At 38.3% G+C, this 25,009-nt stretch overlaps 1 protein-coding gene across 1 annotated transcript in view; it reads right to left on the reverse strand.

The window, feature by feature from the left end:
• Positions 1–25,009, reverse strand: part of LOXHD1 (lipoxygenase homology PLAT domains 1) — a 1,115,079-nt gene that overhangs the window by 26,792 nt on the left and 1,063,278 nt on the right. The window contains exons 44-45 of the mRNA XM_086960347.1: positions 9,073–9,243; positions 6,387–6,525 (exon numbers count right to left, since the gene is read on the reverse strand). Of these exons, the coding sequence (XP_086816473.1) occupies positions 6,387–6,525; positions 9,073–9,243 (310 nt within the window). The remainder of the gene's footprint in view (positions 1–6,386; positions 6,526–9,072; positions 9,244–25,009) is intronic.

Here is a 25,009-nt window from a genome sequence, read left to right on the forward strand (position 1 = left end):
AACAGCATCTGATTTCATAGCCAGGACCGAAATTACTCAACACTCTTTGAAGTGCGAGCTGCTCAAAGACAGAGCACACACGTTCTCCTACATAGAGCTTTAAAAATACATAGGATCCCAATCTAGGCTTTTGGTTTGGTTACTCCTGGAGCAACAGATGGATGACTCATGTATGACCTCTCGTGAATGAAACATACTCCTGGGTCTCATGAATATTAATTCCCAGTGACAAACATAAGAACACTGTCAGAAGTGCTGATGATAAACAGATTATAAAAATCTATACAAAAAATAGGCATTCAATTCTTTGTGAAACCGGTCACTTTTTTATTAGAGTGGGAGGGAGAAATAGTTCAGGGAATTGTACATAAAACTGAGATAGTATTGAATGAATAATTACTTTTGCCCCAAACTGCTCATTTGTTTCTAAGCAGTTTCGATGTGGCAACACGTTTCAACCCAACGGAGGATTCAGGAGGCTCATCAGGACTAAGCAGGGTCTTGGGGTTGAGTATGTCTGACTGTTATAGCACTGCAAACGTTATTTAAATATATGGCTCTATTTGCATAATGATGCATAATAATGTAAGGGGAAGATGCTGCTCAAAAAATTGGGAACAGGGGCATGCTAGCAACTGCAGATCAGTAAGCCGCATATTTGTGGTGGGTCCTTTGATGTAACGTCTGTTAAACGACTAGTTTAACAAATTGTAAGCCATCCGTTATTTCAATAGACGTCCAGAGAAATACATCAGAAGTACATTAGTAAGAAGTACTCGATGAAATTAGGCATTTGCACAGTTGCAAATGTTTAACGCTTGAACATTTGTGAAGTTTTCTGTAAAACTTTGCAACCTTTGTGAACATCAATATGAATTTCCCACAAAAGTGTTTTTTTAAAGAAGTAAATCACAACCAGTCATTACAAATATTGCATGAAAATTCTTCCGCAAACCAAGCTTGGCCAAGTTTACAAAAATGCACCTCTGCAAAGCTCTTAACAATATCTTAGACTTCATAGAGTTGTAGGCAGTGATCAACACAGGAAATGCAGAAACAAGCGTGTGTAACAGTCTTTGGATGGCAGAGAAAATGGTAAACACTGATTCGAGGCTAGTTGCATTAGATGCTACAGATTTTGCGTGAGTGCATTCTGAGGAAAGGGCGATGCCAGCAGGAGCATCATAAAATCAGTTCCTTTCTTTGAGATCTAGAAATCATAAGTAACAAGCAGATATAATATAACAGCAACTTATGCAATTCCACTGGTGGAATTCGGGGGAGCAGTACATGATGGGAGATTGAGTGCCGCAGGGAATTTAAATAAATCATTTTGGGGTTTATTTTATAGTCCCTGGTGGGATGAGGGAGGTTGTTTTCCCTCTTTTACTCCTGATGTAGCCCAGTTAGCATTAGCATCCACATCCGGATGCCGGATCCAATGAAGGCTAAAATTATTTTAGGGGCACAGAAGGTCTGGGTCAAAAAACTGGTGAATGGTTCGAATGCTACGTCCCAAAAGATGAGTAGAAGGGATTCTATGTCAGGACTGGAGGAGAGGATTATACTCTACTTTCTCCTCTTTAACTCCAGCAGCTTTACCACATAATAAAACTACCTTTCCCAAGAACTGCAGGGAACGCTAACAGAAAGACTTCAACCAATCAGTGAGCGCAATGTCCCATAACAGTCTGTGTCTTCCTTTAAGGCCTCTCTTTTGTTGCTGTTCTAACAGATGAGTGTCTCTTTGCTTCTATTATTTTTGATGGTATTGTAGCTTGTTATGTGCAGATGTTTTCGGTTCTCTGCTCGTGCCTTAACATTCTTTCTTCCCCTACAGGCGTGTGCCCTACAGGAACGCATCTCAGTGCTCATTTTGAAGAGCGCCAGGGATTTTAGACTGGCCGCATGAACGTGGTGGAGATCTTGCCCGCTAGAAATCGCTCAAAGGCCGTGCTGCTGGTGGAGACGTACGATGTGTTGCTCCGCAGTCAGCAAGCCAACATTGGGTTGAAGTAGTCTCAGTGCTCACAGAACCTTGGCCCTTATTCTTCCCCATCCGGCCCGAAAGCCTTAAGCCCCATGGTTGTCTGTATACGATTATTGCTTCAGCAGTGCCTAAGCCCGACGTGGTTGGATATGTATTTGTTTCACCCGTCCTCCCTTTAAAAATCCATTGTTTGCCAAGTACTGCCCGGCACTCCATGGACCGTGCCCAGGTCTTAGACCCCATAGAAATAAATGGGTGTATTTGTTCCATCTTATTGTGAGCCTGACAAGAGTTGCAGGGTTCTTGCTAACCGATCCTCACATAACATGATACAGGAGGTGGAAGAGGATTATATGGAGGAAGAGTCAGTCTACATTCTCCCACTGGGCGATGAATTCTGTGAGGCCATTGATGCCTCCATACACCAGACAGTGGCTTCAGCGATAGAACCTCTTTAGTTGCAGCTGGTGTATGTTTATTTGGGCCCCCTCAACCTAGGCCAAGATCTACCCCATCCCAGAGACCCCGTCCCATTATTTGGAATGGCACAACTCTGGCGAAACGCAAGCACAATAGTGTTAACTTTTTCTTGGTTATATGGCATGTTAATACTGGGCTATGACATTAGAAACTGATGCTGGTTAAAGTTCAAGCCTAATGTTTTTAATTGAACATGGTAAGTTGTATGGTTTTAGGAATTGATGTTGTTTAATACTCAGTGTGCATGATGAATCTCTTTTGGATGAGATGACTTTTTGACATGATTTTGTGTTGTAGTTGTGGAGGGTTCCAAACAAGAGAAAATATGATGGATACTTGGGCCACTGATGCAAGTAGAAAGAGGGGGCTTAAAGGAAGACACATACTCTTATGGGACATTGTGCTCTCTGATTGGTTGACGTTTTTCTATTTCCTTTCCCTGTGGTTCTTTGGAAAGATAGTTTTCTTAAGTGTTAAATGTGCTGGAGTTAAAGAAGGTGGAGCATAATCCTCACCTCTGTGTCCTTAGTAGAATAGAAACTCCGTTACGAAAGCTATGAAATTGTACATTCACACCTTCATAAACTGGAGGAACCAACAGGTGGGGACTCTGACAACACGGTTCACAATACATTGCATGTTCTCTCAAATGGGCAATTGAGGTGCAGATGCATTATCTTTATTTTACATACAATATTTCCAAACTACCAGCCACTCAGAGATATTTATCATTAAAAAGTTGACATTTTGATACAGACATAAACAACTAAACGTATCAGCTTCTGGTATACTACATTTATCACCCAGTGGAGCATATAGTATGAACTAGTCAACTTCAGGGCTGATATTACCTGTAGTCCTAAAGTGCACAATACTTCTGCAGCCGTGCCTATGAGCTTTAGGAAGTCTGCATCAGGACTACTATTTGCCAACAGACTTGATTGACCTTAGAAAGGTGGAAGGCGTAGACAATCAGACTGGATTTGAACCAAGGATATACATATTTCACATAAGATTAGAGTGAAAGCCGAAAGGAGCCAATGGAAATAATTTAATACTACCAAAGGTGCAGACCAGGAATATCAACGTAGAAATATCGAGGAACCTAAATATCGCTGCAAAAATGTTGTGGAGAAGAAATATCGACAACAGAAATATCGTGGACAAGAATATCGACTGACCGGTAATTAACATCGATTTCAAAAATATCGATGTAGTACATATCGTTTAAAAAATATAGTTGACAAAAATATCGAATTATTAATAATGTTATGTATTTTTGTGGTTTTAATGAGAATTGTTTGTCATTTTATTATATGTTTTAAAATTTTAGTAGTTATTCATTTATTTTAAGTTTAATTTTTTGTTTTTCCTTCCGTAGCGGGTAGTGGATTTATAGGGGAAAAGGAGCCCAAAGTAATTTAATTATATAGATTTAAATTATAATTTATAGTAGTTAATATTTTTTTTAATTAGAATTTTGCGTTTTTAGTTCCGTAGCGGGTTGTAGGTTTATAGGGGAATAGGGTGGGAAGTAATTTCATTCTATAAAATGTATAGAATAAATCATGTGTTAATTGATTAATTAATAATAGTTAATAATTTGTTATTAATTAATTTCAATTAATAAATTCATAATTAATTATGTTAATTGTCTAATTAATTTTAGGTGTGTGTTGTGGTGTTTATACGTGTAAACGGTCTGAAGGGTGATAAGTAATTAATTGTTTATTGATTAATTATTAAATATTTATAAATTAATTTCCATTAAGTAATTATTAATTGTAATTGTGTCATTAATTTTAGGTGTGTTTTGTGGTGTTTATATGTGTAAATGGTGTGAAGGCTGGTAAGTAATTAATTTCCTATTGATTAATTATTAAATATTTATAAATTAATTTCTATTAATTCATTAGAAATTATTAATTGTAATTGTGTAATTAAATGTAGGTGTGTGTTGTGGATATTATAGTGTTAATTAATGTGTAATTAAGATGTTTTTATTGTCTTTGTTAATAAAAGTATATTTAATTTGATATATTAATGATATTAATATTGGAAATTACATTTAATAAAAATGTTGATGTTTTTGATTTTTATTGTTGTGGGATCCAGCACTGTCCCTACTGTTGCACTCATTAGAGTGGGAATAGTAATTTTTACCCCTACGCTATCCAACTCTTTCCCTACGGTTGCACTCACTGGAGTGGGAATAGTAATTTTTACCCCTACGCTATCCAGCGCTTTCCCTACTTTTGCACTTACTGGAGTGGGAATAGTCATTTGTACCTCTACGCTATCCAGCGCTTTCCCTACTGTTACACTCACTGGAGTGGGAATAGTAATTTTAACCCCTACGCTATCCAATGCGTTCCCCACTTTTGCACTCACTAGAGTGGGAATAGTAATTTTTACCTCTACGCTATCCAACGCTTTCCCTACTGTTGCACTCAGTGGAGTGGGAATGGTAATTTTTACTCCTACGCTATCCAACATTTTCCCTACTGTTGCACTCACTGGAGTGGGAATAGTAATTTTTACCCCTACGCTATTCAGTCCTTTCCCTACTGTTGCACTCACTGGAGTGGGAATAGTAATTTTTTACCCTTATGCTTTCCAGCGATTTCCCTACTGTTGCACTCACTGGAGTGGGAATACTCATTTTTACTCCTACGCTATCCAGCTCTTTCTCTACTGTTGCACTCAGTGGATTTGGAATAGCAGTTTTTATCCCTATTCTATCCAGTGCTTTCCCTACTGTTGCACTCACTGGAGTGGGAATAGTAATCTTTACCCCCCTCGCAATCCAACGTTTCCACTACTATTGTGTTTATTTTGTTATTAAATGTATGTTTTATTTTTTTTAATAGTTTAATGTGTTAATTAAATATAGAATATTGTATTTAATTTTAAATAATTTATATATGTGTATATTCTATTTCTATATAATTTAAAATGTTTATAAATTAAATAAAGATAATAGTTAATAAAATGAATTTAAGTTATGTATATGTACACTTTTTTGTGTTTATATTTATTAAAATGAGTTTATTCGTTATAATTATTTAAAATATATATTAAATTTAATTAATTTTGTTAATAATATTAATATTATTTAATTACTTTTATTTAAGTTATGTAATTTTTTTAAATCGATATTTTTTACTTCTATATTTTTTACATCGATATTTTTGTGTCGATATTATTGTACTTACATGTTTATGTATAGGAAGTCGATATTTTTGTTATCGATATTTTCACAGCAATATTTTTAATATCGATATTTTAACATGGAACCACTACCACCAGATTGCAATAAACGAGTAAGCTCAACCTGTCACTCAGTCCTCTTCACATAGGTTAGAAACACTGACTGGAGTTCTTGCCCCCTAAAACAAATCATTAAAAAAAAAACAGGAGCAAGCTTTCACTTAACAGCACCATTTTGTAAATGTATTGGCTAAACAGCCATACGTTTAACAAGCTCCTCAGAAAAGAACTCTATAAATTATTCCAGCAATTTAAGACCTGGCATAGAATCCAGTAGTATTATTTCTCCTCAGCAGTACATTGTGTAGATAGCTGTTACAGCATTTCTGATGCTTAATCAGAGCTATTTTCATGGCTGTGCAGGCTTGAGATTCCTGGGCTAACCAAACTCTAGGACCTACCCACTGCCCCCCAAAACCCCACCAGGGATTTCCCGGTGTCATGCAAATACGTTTGGTCCTCCTACCCACAGATCCAAGAAGCATGAGCACAGACATTCTGATTAATCAGAATCGCTCTGTGGTTTTCCAGTTAAGGTGATAAGTGAAGGGGTAGGACTTAAAAAGTCACTTGTAATGGTCATCAGTATAAATAATTAATGTTGAAAACATCATGGTCTCAGTTTTTCATAATTCCCATCACCTACCTTGCAAATCTCTTTTTCTTGGAACTGTTCTCCATAAGAAATTCTTTTGATCTGCCTTTCTTGCCTTCTAAAACGACCCAGGCATTTTCCTTTGTTTCGGCATCATCTCTGTCACTGGTTACTGTGACAATTTCATATGCTTTGAAGAGAAAGTGAAGCATTTATTGAAAATTAGACACTGGATACGGCAAGTTGTACTAAATGCCAGGAAGTAAGATACTAGCATCCAGGAGACTGGCCTACAGTGGAAATTTACATATTTGTATACATTACTTTTTCTTTATACCAGCAATGCCAAAACATTTTATGCACACAATACCATTTCCTTCAGTAACCTATGCATGACAGCATTAGGAAACAAGAACATCCATTTTAAGCAATATCCTCTTAGGCTTTTGTGTCCATCTTCTTCAATGTTTTCATTTCAGATTGTACTTTTGATCATAGATTTGCACCAAGCCTTTGTTACACACAATTCCATTTTTGTCATACAGTTTCAAGCAGTCTGGTAGGATTCTTTTGTAAAACATTGTACATTTAATAATTGTTGCCATTCCCCAATAGAATGTTTTCAAGTACTACATTGATTAGATGTCCTTTAACACTTATTAAGTTAAGCTATTGTTTAATCAATCAGTATTACATAGTTCCTCAGTATTCAAGCCAGTATCTGGAATTCCAACCTAATGGTTTACTGTTAAGGGAGATGTGTTCAAATTAATTCAGTTTTGTCGCTTCTGTGTTTTAACATCTTCTCTGATGTAGGGATTGCTACATATTGGGTTTGAGCTTGTCATACTTATTACTTGATCAGACGATCAAGAAATTTGTTGTAGGCTTCTTCTGAAAACCTGAACGCTGCATAAATTCTGCTGTAGCCTTAGTATATTTGCCTATTTTATCACTATCTACATTTGCTTCCTACACTTTTCTATTCTAGTTCATACTAGTGTAGTGTTTCACTGTTGAGAAGTTTGAAAAAATAACTTGTCTGTATGAGAAGGAAGCTTTTGTAGTAGCGACTAATAGATGGAAGACAGACAAAAGCATATCTGCCAGCTGATGTTTTTGCAATCTTTTCAATGAAATATGTGTCTGTTGACTGTCCCATAAAAAATTGTTGATAATTTGATCAAGCCTTATAAATATGTTCCATAGACATTGTTCATGCTGCTTGTTCATCATATACAGGAATGTGGGTGCAGGCTGCCTTACTGGCTCACTTCCAGTCTAGCTTTGAATCTATTGACCGGGGGGTACCTCTGTGCCTTAGAGTACCACCTAATATAATAGTCGTTATATTCCTCCATTGACTGCTCCACATGCGTCTTCCCCTATGCAGGTAGTACATGTTATGAATCTTGATGGTGATCAAGCACCTTTTCAAAATCAATTTAGAGACTATTTATTCTCAAGTGCTGGTATTTGGGCAGGCTTCAACTGGGGTTAGATTAGAGGCCTTTGGTGTTGAGAGCCATTGACAAGACAGTGATTCAGGCTCTAATGCAGTTTTGGCATGAGTACTTCAACTATGTTTTCTTTTTTGAACTTCCAAATACTTTATACATTGCCTGCAACGTATTTAGAAATTTGCTGCTTACCTTGTTCTGGGGCAGAGTAAATGTACCTGTGTCTCTTTTCGATGCAAGTTCCTTCATTGTCTACTCATAGCCAAACATGGGGGCAGATTTACTACTTCTGGCGCATCTCTGCTAATCAGCAGGGATGCGCCAGAAGAGTTACGATGCATCTGCCCACCGGTGCGCCACCACTGATGCGATGCGGCGCACCGTGGCGCACGGATGGGAAGATGCGTGTCGCATCCCCGTCGGAAAGGCGGCGCATTGCTGGAGTTGCGTCGCAAGCGCGATGCAGCACCAGCAAGGCTCGGGCTGCCCTATCCCTAACATGCTGCGTCAAGCTTTTGACGCAGCATGGCCTTAAAAGTTGTAGATTTCACTCAGCCACTTTTAGTAGGCGTTCCTGCGCCTGGACACCCCCCTGCGCCAGAACGCCTACATGTGGTGCAGGCTTTGCTTTGCGCCGCCGCTGCGTCACAAAAGTGACAAAAAAGGCGCAAGGGGCTTTTAAATCTGCCCCATGGTTTTTATCCTTCAGTCATTGTGCTATTCATCAAGCTGATATGCCCTATATTCAGCCCGATTTCTTTGACACTGTTCCTCACACATTCTAATACTAGTATAAAGGGCTGTGCTGTTCTTGTGTTTGTTGATACACTTGTTCATCATGATTTAGCACCTGAGCGTATCACCTCTAAAGACAGCGCCAATCATGTTTATTTTGCACCAATATTCACTGCGCCTCTACGTGTCCTGAAATTTTTTCATAAACTCCTTTAAATACATTTTATTCGCCATTTGGTTCTTTGTGTCTAAATTGTTGTTACTAGTTACCAGTGTGTCTTTTGTTATAGTTCTTACCCCAGCGATTATTTGGTCTCCCTTGTTGAAATATTATCATCAAAGACCTTCACAGCATTCAACGTAACTGAAGTACAGTTAGGGTACATTGGAAACGCATCACCCTCAGCACCAATACCTGTTGTTTAATAGCCCATGTGGCACTCTCTCTTAGGTTAAATTAAGTGATACTTTTCAGGATTCAGCCATTGATACATGAGGCAATTGGGGACTTTTCGAAACGGACACAACAGTGTTGCACTTACATGTGCGCTCATTTAATTCCATGGTGTCGTTGTTGGCACAGGCAAGCTCTCTAACAATCTGTTTGTCGTCTTCGTTCTTTGCAAGCCAGCGGTCGCAGTGGAACCGGAATGTCTTATTGATGGTATCGTCCTTCACGTCAATGAATTCCAAATGCCATCCTGGACCAATCCCTTTGAAGAAGAGAACATGTATTACAAACATGGGCACTTAATGCATGAAGTAATATATCAATGTGCATGAAAAGAGGGAATTCATGGAAAAGCAAGGGGAGCCCAGTAAAGCTTCTGTGAACTGAAAAACTCACTAATAAAATGTTACTCATTAAAAGTTTCTTTAGTGTTATCATTTTATTCCATATGCATACTCAGAAGCCAGGGAACAGAGAAATGAGGAGACCTAGTGAAGCAGTGGAATAGACATTTTTAGAGTGACATTTTAACACAGGGAATAGAAACTTACAGGGGCATATTATCAAGGGCTGTATCTCCGCTTTTTTGGCTTTAAAAGCCAAAGAAGCGGAGATAAAAATATTGCCCTATCAACAGCAGGGTGCTAACATGCAAAATCGCATGTTAGCACCCTTTTCTACTACGCTTTCCTTTGCATCTCTAATGAGAGGCAAAGTGGGCGTTCCAAAGCAAAATAATAGGAGAAATGTCGCTAAGCGACATTTCTCATATTATCAAGCTTCACGCTAACCCTTGCGCTGCTTTTTTACATCTGCTAATTTTCAGATTAAGCCATGTTATCCAATGGGAGGTGGATTACATGGCTAAGATCACCCTGCCCTATCAGCAAGGTTTCGCTGGTTGCAGTGTGATTTCCGCTGGATTTCCAGCGATAATTACACTGTTTACCAGCTAACGCATGGATTCCTATCGCTTGGGATATAAGCGTTTCTGATAGCACGCTATCTCCGCAATGGAATCCAGCATTAGCCTGCGATAATTATCCTTGTGCTAAAAGCGCTGAGCGATAATTATCGCAGGACCTTGCAAATATGTCGCACAGAGATTAAAACTAGCAGGTGAGCATTGCCATTTCATGAAAATGACAACTAAAGTGAATATTGTGTGGGGTAGTATGAAAATGGGTTAGGGAGTAATTGGAAATGGAATCAGATAGAGAAATTGATGATTTATATATTCAAGAGCACTATATGGTGATTTCTAAATGCAGAGGACAGGCTAGAATACTTACAAAGAGTGGCCACCATGAGAGACACCTACATTGCATAGGGTAGTCAGGAAATGGGGCTAAGGATTTCAGAGCACTGAGTAAAGTTATACATTGTCTATTGATGTGCTGCCCACAAGCTGGAAAAAGCATTTTGAGGTCTTTTGTACTAACGTCCCACCATCATATTGCCCCCAAAGTCTATCTCACCGTGTCTAATGGAAACACTGGCTCTGCAGTATCATCAAGACCATTCTGCCATAATATTTGTCCAAGGGCTTTCAAAGGGACTAGAGCTAAGTCCAAAGGGATTTTCAATGGATATTATTGGGAACTGTTCCATAATCAGGAAATGGAAAGCATAGACATGTATCACTGACAGAAGCTTTCTGTTATTCTCAGAGGGTAATCAACAGACCCCACAGAGGAGAAAAGGACCTAAACAAGAAGGTTGTTTGTGGAAAAACTGAGAATCAACAATATCTGTGATGTTGATTAACACTAACTTCCTGTGAAGCCTTTGACTGCTCCCCCTCGATAACCTTAGAGTCAAATGCGGAAGGGGTGTAGTTGGCCAAGTTTGCACAACCATAGTAGGACTTCAGACGCAAAAGATCCCAGAAACCATGGTTGTGGTTCTAAACCCACTGCCTGCGCTATGGTCCCTCCTCCCCGGATAGAGGCCACAAGGAGCAATGAGGATTACAAGTACCGAACCTAGACAAGAACACCCTAAATGAGGGGTTCCGCATAATTAGAAAATATGTATGTACTTTAAAAGAGAAGGATACTTATAATACATATGGTGGTTAAAAAACAAATTGCAACCATTTGAAGTGAAGGTATTTTGAACTACCACAGAGAATACTTATTTTCTGATACAGACTTCTAATCACAGATTCCTCACCTAGGAATATTCCTCAGGTGGCAAACCGGATCCAGGAAATCTGGAGCAGTACCTCTGTACTGAAGGTGGCATCGATTGGTTCTGTGTTGGCATCATCTGCGTTGGAAGTGACATAGCAGAGACAAATAAACGCCAGCCCGGTGCGCTGACATCACTTCCTTTCTATCCATGCTTACAGTGTGGAACCGAAGAGCTACTGAAGTCATTTTTTTCAACTTTTTGTCCAGTGTTTTTTTAGATTTGGTCCCATGGTAGGGACATGCCTCCCAACAAAACCACTTGGTTTAAAACAGGTGGGGAACATCACAGACAGATGTCTGTCTCTGACCAACAATTGGTGGTGGAGCCACGACCCCAAGGCCTGCTCTGACGGAAAGTCTATGAACCAGAAGGCAATTTGGGAGTGGGTGTTGAAGCTCCTGGCAGCATGGCAGTAGAAAGGAGATCTCAAGGCCATTCCTGTAGGTGTTTCTGCAGACGATAATCTTTTGGACTTGTGTATGGGCACACTGTAATAGGACCTCTTAGTTTGGTAAAGGAGGGCTGGAAACAAGCTTCTAGGAAGCCACCCAGGATGTATTCAGTTACATGCTGGCCTTCCGGAACCAGATAGCCTGCTTCCAGAAACTCGCCTATGAGAATCTAGAAGCTAGCTAGGTATCAGCCTGGCGAGACGCTGTGGGTGATGGCCCCTGTGGAGCCCTGTGCTCTTAAAGACTGTTGGTCTAGGCCATTTGAGGTGTAGGAGCGCATGAGTGACGTCACCTACCTGGTGGATTTTCACAATCCTAGGGATCCTTTGAGGATCCTACATGCAAACCACCTCAATCCACATATTGAGAGGTCTGAGTTGACTAAGCTCCTAGTCATGGAGGATGGGAAGGAAGATAAGAGTGAACTTCTCCCCGACCTCCTGTCTTCCAAAGAGCAGAATGGGTCCGTAGAGGGTGTGATCCTCTCCCCTAGCCTAGAAGAGCAGAGAGAGACTGTTGCCAGTTTCTGGGAAGATTTGCCTCTCTGTTCTCACTCATACCTGGAGTCACCCAATGGTGCACCCACAATATTGACAATGGGGACACGCTGCATGTTAAGCACTAGTCTTACCGGTTGTTTGATAGAGTGATGAACAGCATCAAGGAGGAGGTCTCAAAGATGCTGGTCTTAGGGGGGATTGAGTCCTCCAACAGTCCTTGGTTCGGCCCAGTGGATTTGGTCCCCAAGGCTGCCACACCCAGTGTCACACCTGAACTTCAGTTTTGTGTTCACTACCGTGGGCTGAGTGCTGTCACCAAGACTGACGCGCACCCCATCCCCTGAGCTCATTAATCGGCTTGGAGTTGTCAAGTTTCTCAGCACGTTTGATCTAATGTCTGGTATTGACAGATTGCCTTGTCTGAAGAGGCACAAGAAAGGTCAGCATCCGCAAAACCATAAGGGCACCACCAGTTCTGGGTCATGCCTTTTGGGTTAAAGAATGCCTTTTCCACATTCCAGAAGTTGGTCAACCAGGTCCTGGCTGGGTTGGAGAACTTCAGTGCCGCCTACCTTGATGACATTGCAGACTTCAGCTCCAGTTAACAGGATCATTTGTACCACCTTCAGGAGGTGTTGAAGGCCCTGCAGAGCACAGGCCTCACTATCAAGGCCAGGAAGTGCCAGATAGGACCGGGGGCTGTGATGTACTTGGGACACCAGGTAGGGAGCGGCAAGGTGCAGCCCCTGAAGCCAAAGATTGATACCATTTTGGCTTGGGCACCCCCCAAGACCCAGACTGAAGTGAGAGCTGTTTTAGGTCTCACCCAGTTCTACTGAGGATTCGTCACTGGATATGGCTCCATTTTTGCCCCCTTGACAGAGCTGACTTCTAACAAGTGGCCCCATCAGGTGATCGGGACTGAAGAATGCCAGGACGCTTTTGAAACCCTGGAGGGGGCCCTGTGCACAGCACCTGTGCTCCTGAATTCTTAACGAAATTTGTGGTGCAGACTGATGCCTCAGCGCATGATGTGAGAGCTGTGCTTTCACATCTACATAAAGAGGGCCTAGAACAACCTAGCTTTCTTCAGTAGGTTACTTCCCAAGGAACAGTGGTGAAGCGCAATAGCAAGGGAAGCTTTTGCTGAGGTCTTGGCGCCGAAGAAACCAAGACCTTACTTGTTTGGGACTCACTTCCGGGTTCGGACAGACCACAGGACCCTCAGATGGTCTATGCAGATGAGGGGTGAGATTCCTAAACTGTTGAGGTGGTCCCACAGGTGATGGAACACGGCCCTGGAACAAAATTAGCAACGCTGATGGTCTTTCCAGATTCTTCCGCCTTAGTGATGAGAACTCCCAAGAGGCTGGGTAGCTCTTCCCTCTTTCAGCTAGGGGAAAGACGTATCAGACCTGGCATATTTTAGCATGGTTTCCCATGTCTTTTTTGCCTCAGACCCCCTGTTTTTGACTGTGTGCTGGATTTCGTTGTTGCTGGCTTTACGGCTCTGCTGACCAGTGCTAAAGTTCTGACCTGTGCTAAAGTGCAAGTGATCCCTATCTAAATGCAATGGTATTTGGTTTCTCCATGATAAGCCTATTTGGGTACACAGTCAAAATATCGAGTATTAAATATCGACCTACCTAAATATCGTGTTTGAAATTTCGAAGGTGCAGAATATCGATGTCAAGAATATCGTTGGACAGAATATCGACCCTAAGGTATGTAATATCGAAATTATTTATATCGATGTGTGTAATATCGAAGTTAGTAATATCAATAGCATATAGCATATATATCGATGTCACTAATTTTGATGACACTAATATCGATATTTGTATTATTTTATTGTTTTGTATTATGTATGTGTTATATGTTTAACTTAAGTATTTAAAATAATTAATATTATATGTGTATTAATTTTATATATTAATAAATTTATTTATAAGCAAATTATATGTTTTAGTACCGGAGGGGGTTGTGGGTTTATAGGGGAATAGGGTGGGAAGTAATTTAATTATGTTTAATTGATTATTAATTAGTAGGATTTATTAATAAATTGTAATTAATTGGTAATTATTTTTAATTAATTGGAAATTAATTTTAATTAATTGGTTAATTGATATATATGTTCTTTAGCGGGTTATGGGTTTATAGGGAAATAGGGTGGGAAGTAATATAATTAGGTTAAATTAATTAATAATTAGTAGTTATTATTTAATTTTAAATAATTGGTAATTACATTTAATTAATTGGTAATTCATTTTAATTAATTGATTAATTGATAAATATGTTCTGTAGCGGGTTGTGAGTTTATAGGGGAATAGGGTGGGAAGTAATTTAATTATGTTAAATTAATTATTAATTAGTAGTTATTAAATAATTTTAAATAATTGGTAAATAAATTTAATTAATTGGTATTTCATTTTAATTAATTGATTAATTGATATATATGTTCGGTAGCGGGTTGTGGGTTTATAGGGGAATAGGGTGGGAAGTAATTTTAATTATGTTTAATTAATTATTAATTAGTAGGAATTATAAATTAATTTTAATTAATAGGTAATTAATTTTAATTAATTGCTAATTAATTTTAATTAATTGGTAAATAATTTTAATTAATTCATAAATGGATAAATGTGTTCTGTTGCGGGTAGTGGGTTTATAGGGGAATATGGTGGGAAGTAATTTAAATTTAATTAAGTAATAATGTTTTTAAAATAATTGTTTTGTTAATAATATAATTGTTAATTATTATTAATTGGTAATTAAATATTATAAAATGGTATATTTTAATATTTATTTTTGGTTAAATATATTTAGCTAATCGTGTTTTTTATAATTATGTGTAGGTATTGTATATGGTTTATATTTATTTAATAGTTTATATTTTTATTATTAAAAAAAAGCTTTTATTTATAAGTATGTTATTTTAACCCCTACGCTATCCAACACTTTCCCTACTGTTGCACTCCATGGAGTGGGAATAGTAGTTGTTATCCCTACGCTATCCAACGCTTTCCCTACTGTTGCACTCTCTGGAGTGGGAATAGTAATTGTTATCCCTACGCTATCCAACGCTTTCCCTACTGTTGCACTCTCCGGAGTGGGAATAGTAATTTTTACTCCTACGCTATCCAACGCTTTCCCTACTGTTGCACTCTCTGGAGTGGGAATAGTAATTTTTAACCCCACGCTATCCAACTCTTTCCCTACTGTTGCACTCTCTAGAGTGGGAATAGTATATTTTACCCCTACGCTATCCAACGCTTTCCCTACTGTTGCACTCTCTGGAGTGGGAATAGTAATTGTTACCCCTACGCTATCCAACGCTTTCCCTACTGTTGCACTCTCTGGAGTGGGAATAGTAATTTTTACTCCTACGCTATCCAACGCTTTCCCTACTGTTGCACTGTCTGGAGTGGGAATAGTAATTTTTAACCCTACGCTATCCAACGCTTTCCCTACTGTTGCACTCTCTGGAGTGGGAATAGTCATTTTTACCCCTACGCTATCCAACGCTTTCCCTACTGTTGCACTCTCTGGAGTGGGAATAGTAATTTTTACTCCTACGCTATCCAACGCTTTCCCTACTGTTGCACTCTCTGGAGTGGGAATAGTAATTTATACTCCTACGCTATCCAACGCTTTCCCTACTGTTGCACTCTCTGGAGTGGGAATAGTAATTTTTACCCCTACGCTATCCAAAGCTTTCCCTACTGTTGCACTCTCTGGAGTGGGAATAGTAATTTTTACTCCTACGCTATCCAACGCTTTCCCTATTGTTGCACTCTCTGGAGTGGGAATAGTAATTTTTACTCCTACACTATCCAACGCTTTCCCTACTGTTGCACTCTGTGGAGTGGGAATAGTAATTTTTACCCTTACGCTATCTAACGTTTTCCCTACTGTTGCACTCTCTGGAGTGGGAATAGTAATGTATACTCCTACGCTATCCAACGCTTTCCCTACTGTTGCACTCTCTGGAATGGGAATAGTAATTTTTACCCTCACACTATCCAACGTTTTATATAATTAATTTTAATAAGATATAAAGTATATTTAATTTATTTATATTTTTTTACATTTTATTAATGTTATTGTTTTATGGTTGTAAATATATTTGTAATTTAGAATATATTGTATTAATTTATAAATTAGTAAAATAATTATTACAACTTATTTTTCAGTACATATATATTATATATTTACTGTAAATATTTAATTAATGTATTATTATTATTATAATATATGTATTATTTATTAATTTTAAACATTATTAAATACTTTTAACTATGTAGATTTTATTTATTAGTGTTATTTACTTTATTTTACATTTATATTTTAAAAGAAAAAAAACAATATTTTTAACATCGATATTTTTAACATCTATATTATTTTTTCGATATTTTTGTACTTACCATGTTGTAGATAGGATGTCGATATTCTTGCCTCGATATTTTTGACTCGATGTTTCTGTAGGTCGATATTTTGTAGGTCGATATTTTGTCAGTGATGCGCCTATTTGATGTACTAATGAGTCCATAGCACAGTGCACTGCGTGTGCCCAGGGCATGTAAGTTAAATGTTACTGGTGGGCCTCAAGCACTGATTGTAGCCTTGCAAACATGTCTCAGACCAGCCACTGAAGTCCCTGTGTGAGTATTCTAAACTGCCATTTCGACCCGGCAAGTACACTTGCCAGGCCCAATCCTTATTTTTTTAGTACATATAAGGCACGCCTAAAGTAGGCTCAAGATAGCCCTTTGGGCAGGGTGCATTGTATTTAAAAGGTAGGACAAGTAGTGTTGTGTGTTGCATGTTCTACTATCAAAATATGGCTAATTTCTTTTTCACTTTAGCAAGGCCTTTCTCCCATAGGTTTGCATTGGAGCTGCCTTGTAATATCTTACAAGTGCATCTTCCAACTGGGAGCTGGTAGAAAATTGGAGTGTGTTGTCTCTGGCAATTTAAAAACACATGTTTTAGTGAAGTTGTTTTTTACATTGCAGGTCTGAAAAAGCCACTTTTAGAAATGTGTAATTTTCTTACTTTAACCATTCTGTGCCTCTGCCTGTCTTCTGAATACACATCTGGGTCAGGAGAACAGTTTGTGCATTCACTCTAGACAGTCACATAAAGAGAGCAGAGGTGTGCCCTGCATATCCTGATAGCCCTTCAACAGACTGACGGGCCTTCCTGGGCTAGAATGGTGGGAGGAGTTGACACTTGCACCAGACGATGGCTGTGCCTGTCCCGGCACAAAGCAGTCTTCACCCCTTTGTAGTGTGTCTGGAGCCAGGTCAGGGGAGAGCAGGGTCTTGTGCACTACAAAGACCATTTTGGATGTTTTCCTACTTTATAGGCTGAGACAGGTGTAAGTACTGGACCTCTGACACCAAATAGTCAGATCACTTCTGGATTGAGGACATTCTGCCATGAAGAAGAGCTGTGTTGCTTCAGAAGGGATGGCCACCTTGCTGTTTGCTTTACTGTGTTGGCACTCTGCTTACTGCTTTTGTCCTGGGAGTGAAAGGACTGGACTTTGCTTTCCACATCCTGCTTTGAGGTTCTCCAAGGGCTTGAATTGAGCTTGCCTTCTGTGAGGAAGCCTCAGGGCCATCAAAGATGTCACTTACCAGCACCTGGGCTCCTCTTCTGAGAGTCCTTGCCAAGTGGTGCCAAATCCAGTTCCTGAGCCCTTGGAAGTACGTTCTGGAGCAACAAGAAGAGAAATCAATGCATTGACTCCCAGCGTCATTCGGAATCTGCGCATCATCGAAAAACTCGACTCATCGCCACTTCCAACAAACAAAGCGTGGTCCCTGCTCAACACAATGACCACGACTTTCAATGCAGGCCCCGATTCTTTGCCACAGTGCCTCTGAAGAATCGCCACTGTGTGAGTCCCATGTACCGCCTCACCGAAGTCCTTGATGTACCGCTCCTACCCAGTGCCTGCATCAACGCTGTGGAATCAATGCAGTGTGACTTGACTTTTGACACATCACTGATGCATCGTTTCTGGGTGCCGATTTCATCATCGACACCACACTACAATAAGCAACCAAGGTATCATGCCCACAAACAATGCATCATCTCCCCTCCTGCTCCATGCATCGTCACCGGGTGCTGGTGGATCAACGACTGTGCACCGCCTTAAGGAACCGGTGCATCACTGCCTACAGCAACGCATAACCTCTTCTGCGCAACACACTGTCCCAGAGCGCTAAAATGCCAATGACCTGCATAGCAGACAGGAACTGACACATCACCTGCGTTTTTGACGCCTGCCTCCCCTGCGCCAGGCATCATCTTTGTTTTTAACACATTGAAGGAACTTTGTCCTGGTCAAGCGCAAACATTGATTTCTGAAGCACTCTAACTTTATTCAACTTTGAAAATTCATATCTTGAAGGGGGGCAGGGTGTGTGTGTGTGTGTGTCTGTGTGTGTGTCTGTGTACACACACACAAACACACAAATAATTTACACATTGCCTCTGGGGATAAGCCTGACTGCTCTTGCCAAGCTACCAAGGAGGTGAGCAGTGGTTGTCCTGAGAGTGTAACTTACTTACCCTAACTAGGATTGGGGGTCCCTATTTGGACAGGGTGCATACCTCTGCCACCTAGAGACTCCATGTCTAACATCGTTTAAATGGGGATTTCACATGAGAGGGTCAGAACTTCAGCAAGTTGACAATTCTGACTATCTGGGAGCTAAGATTGATAAATCTACCAAATGGAAGGCCCAAATATTAAAATGAGAGCTGTCCTTCTCCATAGTGCTTCTACATCCATTAAATGATATAAGGCTACCACCCCGAAATCAGTATCACCAGCAATTGAGCTTTATAGGGCAAAGGCACAATCAGCATCTCTTTACAGTTCAGAAATTTGTGGCATAGGGAATCTGAGTGGGTTGATTTCCAAAGACAAAAGTTCAATAAAATCATTGTTTATTTTGCCTAGAGGCATTCTGAGGGTTCTGATATTCTTTGACACTGCCTCAAAAGGATAGGAGATCTGGGCAGGTTGAAGCCGCTACTTATCTGGGTTAGACACGGATCTGCCCCGGAACTGGCCGCGTACAGATCAGCATTGGAGGTCATTAATATAGGAAATAGCGTCCTCTTGGTTCCATTTACATCAAACAGCAATTGTGGACGCTAGGTATGGGCATGTACTGGTCTAACCCACCCCTGATATACAGTAACACGATAGTAGTTGTCAAAGAGAACTACTGGATTACTGCGACCCACAATCCTAAACCCTAAAACTCAGGGTAGGCACATTGCGTGTGAATAACTTCACCTATAAGTGGGACCCCAACCAACCTAAAATGCAAAACTGCCAATTTTTTAATCTTAACTTTGAATATGCAGATCATGTATTATTCTTTAGCTTACACTAAACTGCATGAGGTCTTGGCTGCGACCCATCTGTATTTCTTTGGGTGTGAATCATCGTAGAGTAGCCTACAGTATTCTAAGGACAAACTACAGCACTTCAGTTGCACTAGGTGGTTTTGGTACACATTTACAGGCTGTCTGGCGAATAAGGAAATCAGTGGTACTCTACTATAACATTATAAAATTAACTACTAATCCCAAAACGGCAGATCGACATGATTGGTGGAAACTGTGCGTCTTACTCTAGCACTTTAAATCATTTATTAAATTGAGCATTGATGATTGATATGGTGCTGATAAATCGTATGTACTTGGTTTAACTTTTCTATGCGTATTTTATTAGTACTGCATTCTGAGCACGGTGCATGGTTTTTAAACGTGACTCTCTTTGTATTTTGGTATTTTTAACTAAGAATGTATTTGTTTTATTTTTCATTGCTTGATGAGTTTTATGGGCTTGTGCCTGAAATAAACGATTACTACTACTACTAATTGATACAGTAATTTATTAAATCAGTCTATAAACATACTATTCCTCATTCTGACCATACTACTAAAAAAACCAACATGATAAGTTCTAGTAGAGAGAGCCTAGCTTGACTGAAATTCACATTAACAAAAATAGGCTTTAAAAACCTTGTGCGCAAATGAGAATAAAAAGGACATATAAAAACAAAGTGCATAATATCTTGGGCAGTTACAGCATTACAAGGGCATGGAACACTATACGAATCATAAGCCCAACCTTTAGGGACTCTTTACGGGTGATGTATTAAGGTAAACCGAAAATAATTAGCATTTGACAACCTATATTTTAGGTACAGTTTTATAGAAAATTTAGTTTGCACATAGGATCTAAAGGTATTCATGGACAAGACACTGGATTCCCTTTCCTCCCTCCTTAGCGCCAGAAAATCTTTTTTGGCCAAGGCTACATGCTCCTTAACAACTACCTCAGGCTTGTGAAACAGTTGCGGTCGACATTGTGAGCGGAAACAATCCTTTTTAAAAAAAAATGTTTTTATTGAAGTCTTGGATAAGCTAAGCAAAATCATATACTGACATATCATATGCTAACCAGAATGTACAAATACCACAACAAATTCAGGAGCCGCACATAAGGCCATCTCATAAGGGTTGAACACAGAAAAAACAAAAAAAACAACATAATCAATTTGAATCAATTAAAATCGAAATACGAACCCCAGATTTTCTCAAATTTGCGAATCGCCCCAACTCTTTGAGCATAAAATTGTTAGCTATTTCTGACTTTTTGCATTTTATAGCACCATTCATGTACATTAGGGCAATATTGTGAACGCCAGTTCTGAAGAATTAGCGATCTCGCTACAGCCATAGCTATATATATTAGTTTAAAATTTGGTTTGCACATAGGATCTAACGGTATTCATGGACAAGACACTGGATTCCCTTTCATCCCTCCTTAGCGCCAGAAAAGCTTTTTTGGCCAAGGCTACATGCTCCTTAACAATTGCCTCAGGCTTGTGAAACAGTTGCGGTCGACATTGTGAGCGGAGACAAGCCTTGACATATTAAAGCCATGGGAATTTGAGAGTGTGATCCAAAATGAAACAATATTTAATAATTGTTCTATTCAGAGAGAGCTCAGTCTGGACCAAACAGATAACCTTAAAGTTAAGGGTCTTAACCATAAAGTTAAGGGTCGAACTTGAATTAAATCAGAGATGTAACCAATCACTAATTCTTCATGGATCTTATTATATGTAGACACACAACAGTGCAAAAAAATAAATTGCTTAAGGAAACTGTTCTGAACTGTTTGCAGGGGAGTTATATTCATATACCTGCAGACTTCGCTCCCATAGGAAGAAATGGCAAGGCACTTGGCCTTATAGATTTTAAACAACAGCACAACACAACTATGCACCAACCTTGTGGCAACATCAAGGACTGAAGCATTACGTCTTGCAAAGGCAAGACATCTATCATTAACCAAAGGAGACCAATTGTCCAAAGAGTCAAAGAGATTCCCAAAATATGGGCATGTCGTCATCCTCCTCATCCTATTGCCCTGTATACTATAGGATCTGCTCTTGGTGAGTTAAGGGCAATTTACCAGGAAAGAAAAGTGGCAGATAAGGATTGTGATCACTTCTAGAGTCCCATAAACCTTAAGGTTCAAAAGGGAGGAAGTTGAGCTGGAAGAAACAAAAATAATATTATTGTAGAACGAATCACTGACAGAATTTCGACTTCAAAAATATCGACCTACAAGAATATCGAGTCAACAATATCGAGGGCAAAAATATCGACATCCTATCTACAACATGGTAAGTACAAAAATATCGAGAAAAAAAATATCGATGTTAAAAATATCGATGTTAAATATATCGTTTTTTTGTTTTTAATATATAAATGTAAAATTAAGTCTATAAAACTAATAAATAAAAGAAACATATTTAAAAGTATCTACTAATATTTAAAAGTAATAAATAATACATATATTAAGAATACATTAATTAAATATATACAGTAAATATGTAATATATATACACTGAACAATAAGTATTAATAATTATTTTACGAATTTATAAATTAATGAAATATATTCTAATTTACTAACACATTTACAAACATAAAAAAGTAACATAAATAAAATGTAAGTAATATAAAAAATAAAATAAATATTTGATATATTAACAATTAATTAAATAAAACGTTGCATAGCGTAAGGGTAAAAATTTCTATTCCTACTCCAGAGAGTACAACAGTAGGGAAAACTGACCCTGAACTCAAAAAACACCCCTTTACCCAAGAACTGAAACTGACCCTGAACCCTAAAAATACCCCTTCACCCAAAAACTGAAAACTGACCCTGAACCCAAAAAATACCCCTTTACCCAAGAACTGAAAACTGACCCTCAACCCAAAAAATACCCCCTCACCCAAAAACTGAAAACTGACCCTGAACCCTAAAAAGACCCCTTTACCCAAGAACTGAAAACTGACCCTGAACCCTAAAAATACCCCTTTACCCAAGAACTGAAAACTGACCCTGAACCCAAAAAATACCCCTTTACCCAAGAACTGAAAACTGACCCTCAACCCAAAAATACCCCCTCACCCAAAAACTGAAAACTGACCCTGAACCCTAAAAATACCCCTTTACCCAAGAACTGAAAACTGACCCTGAACCCTAAAAATACCCCTTTACCCAAGAACTGAAAACTGACCCTGAACCCAAAAAATACCCCTTTACCCAAGAACTGAAAACTGACCCTGAACCCAAAAAATACCCCTTTACCCACGAACTGAAAACTGACACTGAACCAAAAAATACCCCCTTACCCAAAAACTGATAACTGACCCTGAACCCTAAAAATACCCCTTTACCCAAGAACTGAAAACTGACCCTGAACCCTAAAAATACCCCTTTACCCTTAAACTGAAAACTGACCCTGAAACCAAAAAATACCCCTTTACCCAAGAACTGAAAACTGACCCTGAACCAAAAAATACCCCCTTACCCAAAAACTGAAAACTGACCCTGAACCCTAAAAATACCCCTTTACCCATAAACTGAAAACTGACCCAGAAACCAAAAAATACTCCTTTACCCAAGAACTGAAAACTGACCCTAAACACTAGAAATACTCCTTTACCCAAAATGAATTATTATTATTTAATTAGCAATTAATTAATAATGAACAATAACAAATAAAGTAAATATATTATCACATTAGCTGTAATTATTATAATCTAATAATTAATAGTATTTTTCCCAATTAATTAATTAACAGTAATAAAAAATTATATATCAATAAATAACTCTAATTAATGTCACTTATTAATATTATTTAATTACCAATTAATTAATAATGTTAAATATGTTCAAAATAATAATTAATTAACTAATTAATATTAATTATTTTCCAATAAATTAAATATAAATTTATAAAAACATATATTAATTAATTAATTATTATTAATATACTCCCCACCCCATTCCTCTATAAATCTACATCCCGCTACAGAAAATATATATCAATTAATCAATTAATTTTTTTCCCACTTAATCAATATTAATTAGCAATTAATTATAATTAATTAATTAATCCTACTAATTATTAATCAATTTACCATAATTAAATTACTTCCCACCCTATTCCCCTATAAACCCACAACCCGCTACAGAACATATATATCAATTAATAAATTAATTAAAATTATTTTCCTATTATTTTCACATAATTACCAATTAATTATAATTTATTAATAAATCCTACTAATTACTAAACAATTTACCATAATTAAATTACTTCCCACCCTATTCCCCTATAAACCCACAACCCGCTCCGGTACAAAAACATAAAAGTTACTTATAAAATTATTTATTATTAAATAAAATTTATACACATATAATAGTAATTATTTTAAATAGTTAAATTAAACATATAACACATACATAATAAAAAACTATACAATAATACAAATATCGATATTAGTGTCATCGAAATTAGTAACATCGATATATATGCTATCGATATTACTTACTTCGATATTACTTACATCGATATTAAGTATTTCGATATTACTTACCTTGGGTCGATATTCTGTCCTACGATATTCTTGCCTTCGATATTATGCACCTTCGATATTTCAGACTCGATATTATGGTAGGTCGATATTTACAACTCGATATTTTGACTGTGTACCTTGTAGAACAACAACATAGCCCAATGTAGGCACTAATTGGGAACGTTTTACATCAACACTGTTTGGCTCAATAGGAACCAAATTATGATTACTTAATATAGAGTTTAACAACTCTCCCTAGGCAGAGTCTTTAAAATGTGGCACAACAGAAGACAGAGGCGACCAGTAATTGTATTCCTGCACATAACAAGTACTACATAAATGTGTATTAAAGTATCCTAATGACACCAATAAAACATTTTGCTCTACGGGCTGGGCAAATTTATTTAGCAAAACCCTTTATTGGGATCCTGAGACTGACTAGGGTTGGCAATATAGAAATTTATAAGCATATACAGTAGGAATTCCAGAAGGCGAGAGAAACTGCCAATAATTGGAGAGAGCCTGTATCCAATTGTATAAGACTACAAATCAAACTTAGAGAAATCACTACCAATAGATCCCTCCCTTTTGGCTCTACCCGAGTCAGAACTTTTTGCCGACAAAGAGAACTCCTTGTAGCCCGCCAAGAACAAACTGTTGGACATTTTTAGTGCTTCTTGCAGACAGATCACAGCTTGTTTTTTCACAAAAGCCATTCGGCATCACCCTTGTATCTCACTATCCCGCTATATTCCAGCACACCATAGTCACGAGTGTTCAGATCTTTGAAATTGCACAATGTCCTGCTGTCATAGGAACAATCAGAGACCATAGTTCATGGGTCAGTCAATCATTGTCGGTGACAGAACTCAAAGGACCAAACCTGTTGTTGGTAGGAATGTCA

Source organism: Lissotriton vulgaris, chromosome 3_1, assembly GCF_964263255.1.
Source record: "Lissotriton vulgaris chromosome 3_1, aLisVul1.2, whole genome shotgun sequence".
Classification (NCBI taxonomy): domain Eukaryota; kingdom Metazoa; phylum Chordata; class Amphibia; order Caudata; family Salamandridae; genus Lissotriton; species Lissotriton vulgaris.